Source organism: Simochromis diagramma, unplaced genomic scaffold (assembly GCF_900408965.1).
Source record: "Simochromis diagramma unplaced genomic scaffold, fSimDia1.1 OVJJ01000123.1, whole genome shotgun sequence".
Taxonomy (NCBI): domain Eukaryota; kingdom Metazoa; phylum Chordata; class Actinopteri; order Cichliformes; family Cichlidae; genus Simochromis; species Simochromis diagramma.
In genome coordinates, this window is record NW_024386778.1 from 420,643 (window position 1) to 433,230 (window position 12,588).

General features: G+C 46.2%; 1 protein-coding gene across 7 annotated transcripts in view; it reads right to left on the bottom strand.

Moving 5' to 3' along the window:
- The window catches only part of spns2 (spinster homolog 2 (Drosophila)), a 71,674-nt gene that overhangs the window by 27,114 nt on the left and 31,972 nt on the right, over positions 1-12,588 (bottom strand). For all 7 annotated transcript variants that reach the window (XM_040010951.1, XM_040010915.1, XM_040010899.1 and 4 more), the window contains one exon: positions 1,584-1,720. In XM_040010951.1, coding sequence (XP_039866885.1) covers positions 1,584-1,703 — 120 coding nt within the window. In that variant the 5' untranslated portion in view covers positions 1,704-1,720. The remainder of the gene's footprint in view (positions 1-1,583; positions 1,721-12,588) is intronic.

Genomic DNA, 12,588 nt, shown 5'->3' on the forward strand with positions numbered 1-12,588 from the left:
CTGATTGTCTTTGTGCTGTTGCCAGAGTTTTCCAGTTATTCATAGATGTTCTTGTTTTTTAACCCCTGCTAACCTGGAACTTGCCGCCACCTTTCTTTTCTCTTTCTGCTTGATTTGAAAGTTTTCCTGTTTGGAGTAAACTCCAAGTGGACTTTTACCTGCTTGTGTCTGAGTCATGCAGACTGGCTATTCACTGAAGGGCAGTCACGCAACAACACCATTATAAAGATGATACCGTCATAAAAGTATAAACAAAAAAAGGATCATCAACCTGTGGAGTTCATCCAACAAAAGATCTCAATGTCCTCGTCTCACACTCTCGACACATACGAGGTGACGCTGAGTGAGCTGAGCGATGCTTTCTACTAAACTAAGGTATAAACAGGGACAGTCCTGGAAATATAACATATAAAAACTACCAGAGGCAGACAAGCTGCAGCACAATGTGCTGTTTTTCTGGCGTATAGTAAGGAGCAGCGAGTAATATGCTTCAACATGTTAAAATAAAGAAGCACAAGTGATCACTTTATGACATAATCTTGTGGTCATGAGGAAAAAGTATGAAGTTTCACTTTGTGGTGAATTTCTCTTATGTAAGATCTGCATCCTGCATCTCCTGCGAGTCCTTCCAAACGCCCCAGAGCGCCTCAAATGCATCACGACAGGAGTCTGTTGTAAGCGCTCGTTAGCATTTCATTGCGTGTCGTGTCTTTCATCTCTCCTGGTGACAGTGCCACAGCTATTATATAACAGCCATCATGTCTCATTTGATCGGCACGCTCAGGAACATGTCTTAAGGGTGGAGTCACAGTTGGAGACAAAGGACGTGAGCCATCAGCGGCCTTTGTGGGATTCGTCAGAGCTCCTTAACTTCAACTTATCTATAAGTGGCCTCGATGTATTTGCTGCTTAGGCGCAGCAGTCGAGTCGAGGACAGAGGACAGAGGACATGAGCCGAGCTGTCGCTCTGCTCGGCGCTTTACTTGCTGGAGACACTGCAGCGTGACGATGCTCTGCATGCTCCATAAATTTGACTAACACAGCTTTGAAGGCACATATTTCAGTCACTTTGTCAGATTTTCATTACAACCGTCGTGTCAAGAAGGCACCACGAGCCCGTCGACGCCCCCACGCAGACGTCCGTGAGCCGAGCCTTTTACTCTAATATGATGTCGACTCTCAGCGGGACGCCCCTTCCCCCATTTTATGGCCTCCACGGATGAATGATGTGGCCGTTTAAAGCACCCGGCATCTCCTCGCACACAGAGGTTTTTAGAGACACACAGTCTAAATCTGCTTGTAAAAGATCAGCGAAATGAGTTTTATCTTCCAAACCATTGTAACCGAGACAAGTGCGAGGCCTTCATTAGCTGGCTGCTAGCCAGAGAGAGGGCGCAGGCAGAGCATGTCTACAAAGGCAGAGCGGGTATCTGACTTAATAAGCATGTCATTACATTTTGCTTGCCTTAACTTCGAGCATATCCAGATCATTACAGAATAATAACCTTGTCTATGAGGGGAACCAACACACTGACAGTGGAGCTGCAGTGGTGCGAGCGCTGTGTGGTTTCTCAGAGCCGTACCTCTTTACTGATGAAGGAGCTCAACAGGGTAACAATGGACCAGAAGAGAATGCCACAGCTCAGGATGACCTTTCTGTTGAAGCGGTCGCCCAGGTAACCAAAGATGGGAGCTGCCACCATGAAGCTACAGATGAAAACTGCGGAAAGAGAAGAGAAACAGAAAATGACGATCACTGACTTCGATACACATTTACTGCATGAGCGGACTGCTGCTTTATATCACACTGCTTCAGCTCTGATTAAGTCGAGACCCGTCCAGATCAAGTGTCTGATAGAAGTCAGCCAGAGACACGCCCCTGTTACACGTCACCTCACGAGAATATCACATAGATATGATAACACGTGGGTAAATGTCAGAGATAACTTGCATTAAGCTAACGTAGCAGGTCAGAGAAGCGCAGTTTGTGATGCAGTCAAATAACGTAGCCCTGAAGGAGAGAAAATCAGGATGACATGTGGCAAATGTTACGAGCTCAGACCGATTAAAAAGGCTGTGGAGAAAAGAAAGAATGACAGTGGGAACTAACCAGATGTAGGACAATTCACAGCAATATCTGACCCTTGAGAAGCTCGGTGGTTGTGCAGCCATAAATAATTCCTCCATCTTAATTTCTTACAAGGAAACTTTGTGCTCCAAAATGTGCTTCCCTAATTACCCCACTGCTGACTGCACGACCGCTCAGCCCTTGCAGGCTCTTCGTCAATATTTATGAGGCGGGCGAACCCAAACACAGCTGAATTTTTAAAGCTTTCAAACTGAGTTTGGTGTCTTTGCGAAGGAGAAAGGGCAGCGATGTTACTCTTGACAGCAGCGGGAGGAGATGGGGAGGCAGGCGGGAGTGTTTTGACACATCATCAGCATAAACGTTCAGAGGAGCTGAGAGAGGAAAGCAAGGAGGGGGGTGTTATATAAGATACAGGCATCGCTGTCCCACAGCTGCTGAGGCCAGCCAGCGGGATGAGGGACAGTAATCAGATTAAAGCATAACTGTAGTTTTGGACATGTGATATCGTAGTCTGATAAACGGGAGAAAAAAAGCAAAAGGATAAAAACCCTATTTTGAGGCAAAAGCTGTGGTTTTACATAATGATGCTGCAGGTATGTACATGCTATAACTGGGCAGGTAGCAAAGCTGCATCCTGATAGGTTCACCACACAAAACATATATGAATATATGAAGTTCATATGTGAAATATGAATTTTTGGGATTAAAAGTAAGAGCAGTGTTATTCGTGCGGGTGCGTTACAGCTTAACACGCGTGTTATGTAAATGAAAAGTGCGTCATCACTTTATAGAAAATCTACATGTGAACATTCGTCGGAGATCCGGTGCGACTCTGCTGTTATTTTTGGGGAAGAACAATCTAACCTGAGACAGGGAAATGATCTAAAGTCTAATTCTAATTTAATTTCCACTAATATTAACGACGTTTTTACTGGAGCTGGGCGTGTTCCTAACGAGTGCCTCACATCTCCACCTCTCAGCGTCGCTACTCTCCCTCTTCTCGCCCGGGTTTCTTTCCCTCTCTGTCGCCTCCATCACCGACCACAGGCCTGTTGTGTCATGCTGAATGACTCTGATGACTCCTCCCTGCAGGTCCAGGTCTCTAAAAGAGCTCTGCCAGCTCACCCTGCAGCCACAGCACACACACACACACACACACAGCTACTGGTTCTGCTGTGCATGCTGGAGATAAGTTGGGAGTAGGTCCATAATCAACCAGCAGCAGCTGCTCCTCGTGGGGACAGAGATCATTACTCTTGCTGCTACAAACACACCCTCACATCTTCAGCTGACTTAGTTCAGGTCATCAACCGGACCGCACAGGCACTCTCTCTCTCCGCAGATCTTATTATATGTAATTTGCTGATAAGTTGTGCTATTTTCCTCGGCTCATTTTCACCTTTTAGCAGTACCAGCACATGTGAATTAAGTCGGGTAATAACAGTTTGCTCGCAGCCTTTTTGCTTTTAGAGTAAGACACATAAATCCTTTGTGCTGGTGCAAAAGTCTTTGATGTGACGTCAGCTTTGGTGTTAAAATGAAGAAGATGCTGTGGAGAAAAAACAGCCTCGGTGCCAAACTTGGCAAAAACAGAACAAATATGTGAAATACTGTTTTTAGTTTTGAGACGTGAAGGGCTGCGCCCAACCGAGCGAGTACGCCGTGCCTGCCAGGAACGCGTTTTCTCCTGAACCCCTTTGAACTCTGAAAGAAAATAATAAGATGATAAATAACGGTTACACTTCAGCTACAAATGGATTACTTTGTTTCTTGACACGAGGCGTAGGGGATGTTGTCAGGTTGTTTATTGTAAGAAAAACAAAGGTACACTCAGCCGCTTTCTGCATGTTCTCTTATTAAATTCAGTGAAGTCAGAGTCAGCACTGATAGCCCTGCTGAAGATTCAGATCTGGAGATCTTGTTCTTGTTCTCTTTGACCTTATTTATCCATCAGATCTTCAAAGAGACTCACATATTAATAATGTAGCTTTGTTTACAATGACAGATGTCTCCTGATAAGGATCACGACAGTCTTTTCTTGTCAGTGTTACACATTAGTTACAGGCTGGCATAAGAACACATGCTGACCCCTAAGACCAGGTTCACACTGATATCATGTGCAACCTTTGGTGCTGCAGGAAATTCCTTATCACTACAAAGATTGTCTATAAAAGAGTACGACAGTCGTGCTGACAGGCGTCGCTCCCAAACAGGCCTAAATATGACACCTCGCACACTTGGAACAGCAAACTGTGACAGAGCGCGGTTAAATGCTCAGACATTTACTGTGATATCACAATGACATTATTGTTATCTATACGTGTTTGAAGCACTAAATCTCAGATGTGTTTGGCTATATTAGTAAGAAGTGACAAGAAAACAAATGCTTTCAGTCTATTTCAAGAGCTTGTAGGACGGACAAACCAACACTAACAATAAGTCTCCACAGACAACAACGTCCCTCCCAGAACTCTGCAGCTCTTCAGGCAAACACGCAGAGATGTAACCTTAATAGGAAAAATGCAATTATTCATATCTTATATCTCATTTTGTGGTCAAGCACCTTAAATGGCCCCGTCGGGCATGATAACAGGAAAAGCCTGATTGACATAAAGTAAACTCTTGAATATGAAGTATATAAACTTCGCTGCCCACTCCTGACAAGCCGAGCATTCCTGAGCTGAACGCGCTTTGATTTAAAGTAGTGTAACATCGCAGCTCCACATGTTTGTGCGATCTCCATAACCACCTCCAAACACAAGACAAACTCACAGCAGGAAAGCCTAAGACACCGACACACCATAGATGCTTCCACCGCAGCGGACCGCGCTCACAGGGCAACGGGCAGCTCTGACTACAGAGACATGTCGAGTATAAGCAGTACAACCCGGCAGCACTCGCAGCACTGTTTACTGCACTTGTTGGACATATTGATGGTGATAATTACAGTGATGTCTGCTGGGGCGTAACTGTGATCATTGACAGTGAAGACATTACATCTATCTGTCTATCTGAACCGAACACTGCAAAACAACGTAAACAAGTCCTATAGGATCAGCTGTGCCTCTGCCATTAGGCTTACGGAACATTTCCCCACTATTATCCTAATAAACACTGTATTTCTTCTTCGGCTGCGAGTCATTGTAAACGCCAGGCTGGCGACCTGAGTTTAGAAAACTACAACACAGTGAATTAACAGCGAGGGCTGTGAATAAATGTGTGTGATGGTGAGGATTCATAGCAGCCTCACCAAGCAGTGTGAAGCAGTGCGGCCTGGTCTGCAGGGACCGTGCTGAGAACTGTTTAAAACCTCTCTAAAGTCCATATATTAATTATTATTTTCCATTATCATTCACTTTTTATATAAAAAACAAAAGATGTAACCGGATACATTTTCTCTAATGAGAGGAAAGTTTCTGCAGACGAGCAACAAAACAACACAAACCAAGCAAACCGAGCCCTGACTTCAGTTTGGCCCGTGCATCACACAGGAGTGCCAATCCTCCTCTGATGTTCTTCAAATAACACGCCGTTGCGTATTTCTCACAGTCTCTCAAGCGAGGAAGTTACCATCGTCTTTCACTCTGAGAAGACAATGGCTGAGTGAGAAGTCTAAAAGTAGACACAATAGCAGCCACACTCGAGTCTGTGTTTCAGTCTAACATCGTCACAAAGACTCATTCATGTCATCATATTTAAAACTGTTTCACTGTAAACTGGAAAAGCTCTGCTTACATCATCATCAGGATATTATAGAGTAAGTTTCCTGGTGATTGGGAGCCAGTCTTTGTAGAAACGTACTCGTGTGAAGCCGTCTTGAGTTTTCTGGGTTTCAGAGGACAGGAATGGAAATTTACTGTCAAGCTGAAAGTAACAGAAACTGAAAACAATTGAGCAAGTTGCACCACGACCTCCTGCAACACACATTTTCCTGCTTCGCATGCCGCACAGAGGGAGACTCTAAACACCGGACATCCATCCATCGCTTTGATTGGCCAACAGAACAATACCTCCAGGGATGACTCACTCCCTACGATTCAATGCCACTGTGAATACTGCATCGGGGGAGACGCAGACACACATATGTGGAGTGTGTGTCTGTGATTGATATTCACTGAGCTGAAACGCTGCCCTGTGAAACACTAGATTCCCCTGAAGAGAGCACCTGTGAGGCTGCGCATCCGGCTGCGGGACACAAAATGCTCAGCAGCCTGTTTGATCCTTTTCCACAAAAACCCACTGAAGGTGCGTCTCCCACTGCAAAGAGATGATTAGCTTTTTTTAATTCTGAGGGTGATTGACAGCAGCTTTCACTGGAAAAAGTGGAGTTAAAGGAGCTGAAGGGGACAAAAAGATAAAAACTGGGGGGTTTAACGCAGATGTACGCAGACAGCGTTCCTCGTTTCAAGCTCGCCCTGTAAGCCTTTAGCGCCGAGATTTGACTTTTCAAGTAAATGGGATTTGTCATGGATTGAATTGCTCTTGCTTGGAAATAAAAATCTTTTTTTAAATACAGATATCAAAGGGCCCGGAGTTTCTTTGGTCTGCTGTGCCTCAATGTGAAACTCTTTAAAAATGCACCTCAAGTAGAAGCTTCACAGGGAAAGGTGTCACATTTGGGCTCTTTACCCGAACAAAAAGAAACCAATAAGACGTCACATTACTAAAAGTTGTTACATTGTTTTGTTGGCAACTCCCTAAAGTCCAGATCGTATCCTCCAGTCTCGTCCACGTATCCTTTTCAGGGTCGCGGGGCGCTGGAGCCTATCCCAGCTGTCTTAGGGCGAGAGGCGGCGTACACCCCGAACAGGTCGCCAGCCTGTCGCAGGACTAACACATAGATTCACACTCACGGGCAATTTCCACTTAACCTATCCCCACTAACTGCATGTCATGACTGTGGGAGGAAGCCGGAGTGCCCGGAGAGAACCCACACAAACACGGGGAGAACACTCCACACAGAAAGACCCGGCCTGATGGTGGGATTGAACCCGTCTTGCTGCGAGGCGACAGTGCTAACCACCGCGCTGCCAGATCAATAACTCTAAAACGTATCTCCTCTTTTAGGGCTTATGAGCTGTTTCCCAGGCGTCAGCCCTGCAGCCGTGGAAGCTGACAGTAACAACGCTCTAACTAATTGAGGCACACCAGTTTCAGGAATCTGAATGTCTGTCAGCTGCCAGAGACGGAATTAGAGGAACCGGAGAAGCACACCTGCAGGTCTGTACATGTCTTCAGGCTAGGTGTTGTCATTCAGCCACATTTAAAACTGCCATGTGTCACTGTGACCTGTTCACTGTGGAGAGGTGTGTGTGTAGGTGTCAGCGCTCAGTGCAGCTTCCATAAATACATCTCCCCTCTTCAGTTTCTGTTGACTCTCCTCCACCTTTGTGCCTCTGCCCTTTTCATTATTACAACACTTGCTGCAACCGGAGGTATTTGTATGAAGAGCAAACGATGCACGAGTAACGTCTGCTGTTAAAAATAGCTTCTTGCTCTTGCATGAGACCATACTATCTCTATTATCACGTTGGATTAAATCATCATTTCTTTTAATCCTGAGGAATGTCAGAAATGTCACCCTGGAGCTAATACAGGACAACAGTCCTTCTATTAATACTTACAGGATGCCCTCGCTGTGCATCACCACGCCATGACTCACCTTACTGATGACAAAAAAATGATTTAAATAACGCCACGATGATCCTTACCCTGAGACCTACCAGTTCAAACACTGTGTTGAAGGCACTGGTATTGATGTGGAAACAGGTAACCCAACCCTGCATACCACAGATGTCATCACACACAGAAAATGTCAGGCACTCCAAACACATCTAACCTTTCTCATAAATGGGAATCTAGTTCCTGTAGAGGTTTTCCTCTACAATCACTGACACATTCACAGACACGCCACAGACAGAAGCTAAATAAACGAGTCTGTCCACAATACTGGACGCCCACTGCTCTGTAACTGGCACCAGATGCAGTCGGACGCACAGCTTTCACCCTAAGATGAGCCTGGATGAGCCGGAGGTTTCTTCCTGTTAAAAGGAGTTTTTCCTCTGCTCACAGGGGCTCATATGATTGTTGGGTTTTTGTCTGTATGTGTTATTGTTGGGTCTACCTTACAGTATAAAGCTCCTTGAGGCGACTGAATATCTGACAACACGACCAACTACATCTGCAGCGAAACCACATTCTGCTTTAACTTGTTCTTAACACCGTCAATCTTTCACAATAAAAGCACCTGATTTCAAACTGTGCTTAGAAAGGTTTTGTACAATCACACAGTGACGTACAGGCACGTAGCTGAAGGTCAGTTATGTGTGACGGGGCATTTCTGAGGAAAGAACATTCATCGTGTCCAGGAAGAAAGACTTTCAGTGTTGTTACATTTGGAAAATAGTAAAAATGTAACAATTACAGTAACACTGACATTAAAATGACATCATAGCTTTGCTGGTGAATCATGCTGACCAAAACTTATGAGCATGTATTTATTGAACAGATAGGAATGTGGTGTAAACTAAGCTTCAGTCACGTTGGTGTTTATTACACTGTGGCGTCACAGTGCTGTGTTTCTATCAGGTGTGCAGGAGTGGCAGCTTTGTTGTTCTTCCCCTAATGATTAATGGACCTGCCTGTGGAGGGTGTGACACATCACTTAGTAGGACACCAACGTGTGTGACTGAAACTCAGACACTCGCAAACATCATTTTGCTGCCTGCTGGATCCTCCTTCATGTGGAGCCCCAACATTTCTGCATGCCTTACATTTCTGATCACCGCTAATTCTCCAAGAAATCCCTCGGCTCAGATTACCAGAGCTCTCTGATAAATACCACATGAAGCCTGGGAAATGTTCCTGTCAATCTGAGCAGCTCATACTGTACCCACAGAAGCTGCCATCAAGTGCAGCTGTGCTGTAACACCAACCAAAAACTCTTTCAGCCTTTTAACTGCAGCTAAGAGCTGGTAGGTTTTCACTGCTGCTGCATCAAGTCTTTCTTCTACCTGCTCAGTGTGCGAGCTGCAGCTGGTAAGAATCACACAGCTACAAATACCGGCCCGGCTGGCTGGCCCGAGTGCAGTGGAACATCATCTTTTAGACATTACTGCGTATATCAGAAGCAAACACATATGGTGAGAATAAAGGAAGGTGCTTCTTGAAATTTTTTAGGATAGAAAAAAAGTATCCAGATGTGCTTGCTGTGATGCTGCAGACTTGTACCCAGGCTGCAGCATTAAGGGAAACAAGCTGTTGGCACCGAGCTGACATCCAGCAGCTCAACGCTGCAGTTTGTCTTTCCTGCAGCAAATGCGAGAGCAGCTAATTTAATGACAAGTGTTTACGTTTGTTTCAAGCATGTCGCTGTTGGTTTGGGATTAATGGAATATCAAATATAATAAATTACACATAGTCTGCATTAAATAAATGAAAGCAGATGAAAGGAGCATGCAGCAGCCCCAGCTCTGACCTGCAGAGGCTGCGGTGTGGGGAGTGTGCATGTGTGTCTTAATTGATCTGTTTATGTCGCTTGGATGTGAAGGTGCAGCAATCGATCAGTGCTTGTCTTCATTTTCAGAGAAGCAGGAAAGAAAGGATATCAGCCGGAATCTCGTTGCCATAAAGGCCCAATCAGTCCTCGGATTATTCTTTTAAAAAGGTGTGTGCAGCTTTCTCACCACACTCTCTCTGAGTGCGCAGTGTGAGCCGTGCTTGACACAAAGGGGCCATTAGACATTTACATGAAAAGAGGTTGTTTAGACCCCCTGAAATCCTGATTGGATTTGCAGTCACTCAGCAGCGCTATTGGTTCAGCCACAGGAAGACAGGAAGTGTAAGGGAAGGAGATCGGGAACAGGGTGCCAATCATCACCCAGCAGCTGCCCTCCTCTGAGACATGGCCTATAAAAACAGCCCGAGATGAAGACACACACACACACACGCACGCACACGCACGCACACGCACGCACGCATACATCATCAGGTCGTAGTTCTATTCTCATCATAGCAGCAGAGGGCTGCTGAGCACCAATGCAGTGCCGTTATTGGCTTTGGGAATCAATAGCGGAGAAGATGAAACTGTGCTACTTAAAGGGAGGAGAGCGGCTCTCTCTACTCCCTCCTTCCCTTTATGTCTCCTAACTCCTATAAGGTGCCAGTGGGACCAACAACAAGACAACAACAGCTGTCAAAGTGCTGAGAGTGAGAGAGGAGGTACCAGGGGATACCAACGAGGGCAAAAGACAAAATAGAAGCAGCTGACACTGCCCGAAACAGCTGATCAAGCAGTGATAGCTCCGCTTTCCAGCGCATGAAGGGAACTCTGCGCTCACACATTTCTGATTGACATTGGCAATCAACTTACACACTCGACCGCAGCTCAGGTCCAACCAAGGATTGGAGACAGCAGCGTATAAACACAAAAACTGTGTCGCTGTTTTCAGCATAGCGGTTACTATTGATGTGATTAAACTTTTCTTTGTGTAATTGTGTGTCGTATGTGCCTGATGTGTGATAGAGGAGCTCAGGCCATTAGTCCCACACAGCACCTGTGGCCTCATTCCTAACAACTCTCTGCAGGCAGGCTGACACCATGTAAAGACTGCAGGACTGTGTGTGTGAGTGTGTGTGTGTGTGCGTGTGTGCTGGTGTTGTGTTTCAGATGCGGTGGGCAGCCACACACAGGCCACAGACCGTCTCTGAGCTGTTTTGAGTGCCGGCTCCTTATTAAGCCGCCGCCCCCAGCGTGCACACAGCCTGACTGACCCCAATATCTCTGGTTCTACTAAAGATGATTATGATGCCAGGATCCATTATGAGACAAAATTCAACCTATTAAGTCTGTTTTTTTCTGAATGGCCTCAAAGCACTGAACACAATAAGCACGGCATGTTAGCGAGAGGGAAGAGCGCTCTTCTTTCTCACTGCAGTTAACAAAAGCGTTTGAAACTCCCCCTCACCAAAGGTAATTCCATCCAGGTGAACCCCCGCTCCCCTTACACTCTTCCATTAACCTCCCGTCCCTCCACACCCTTGGGATGGGTCCTGTTCACAGATGTGTGTGAGGGTCACTCGCTGCTCGAGGGCCTGTCACATCCACGTCCCTGCGCCCTGACTGGCCCGCTGTGTTCAGGAGACAACATCTCATCACGCTGATGGACGGGGGAGGAGCTTCAGGCTCAAAAGGCATGCCTTTACGCTAGCATGACAGACACTTCATCCTGTTACGACGAGAGCCGAGACCTCAGCTCCTCAGGCTTGCGTGCACACTCACGTGCATGACAGAAATGAGCACATACCTCGTGTCACCTTATGTTATTTTGAAAGCACTAATGTTGCCAAAGGATACAGACGACCTCCCCTGCAGGCTTCATCGTGAGCTTTGACAGCTCAGCACATGTCAATAAAGATGCAGGTAGACGACCGTTACAATGGCTTCCAGGCTCTTCCAGTGGAGACCCTCCTCATTTAACCTCTGATCCACAACCAGTTATTTTGTTCTATAAGCAGAACAAAATAACTGGACGGAAAGCACTCGGTTCACAAAAGGGCTTCGTGGGTTAGTCCTAGTAGAGCAGGGGTGTCGAACTGCAGGCCTCGAGGGCCGGTGTCCTGCAGGTTTTAGATCTCACCCTGGGTCAACACACCTGAATCAAATGATTGGTTCATTACCAGGCCTCTGGAGAACTTCAGGACACGTTGAGGAGGTCGTTTAGCCATTTAAATCAGCTGTGTTGGATCAAGGACACGTCCAAAACCTGCAGGACACCGGCCCTCGAGGCCTGCAGTTGGACACCCGTGTAGTAGAGGGTAGGGCGGGGTAAGAGTTAAGTTGTTGTAACACCATGAAACACAGCAGCAGGTTTAAAAGCCTCCTCTAGTGCTCAGCCTAGTGTTTCCTAAAGCCAAAAGACCGTCTGGATATGGGGAATTTTTCCTTCCAGTAGTTCTTATTAAGAGCCAAAACAAAGAGTCGTTTCTCAAATTCAAAAAGTGATTCTGACTCAGTGGTATTGTGTGCCTTGGACCCTGCAGTGTGTGGTCGCTGTTATGTTTTGTAATGTTTGAGGGTGACCTGGCAGCACAGAGCGAGAGAAAGCCTGAGCATACACCCACTTCCTATAAAACACCTACACTGGCAGTTTGCATTCCCAGGTGCACTGAAGCCTGCAGGAAGGAGAGAGGACAGAGCAGGCCTGCAGGTGCTCACAGAGGTGGGAACTGTTCCCTCTGGAGGAGGCTGGTGGTGGGGGACGCTGGAAGGGACAAACCATAAAACACACACACAGGCACACTGACACTCCTTTCAGACGTGCACTCCTTTCCATGAAGCCGATGTCATCTGAACACGATAATCAGAAAAACTTTATTTGTATAGTAAAGTCACCTTCATGTCTGAAAAGTAACCGGGGACCTTAAACCACTGACTCCATGAGGTTGTGTGGAAGATGGATGTCATGAACCTGTGATGTCAAAATGCAACCCCACTGCAG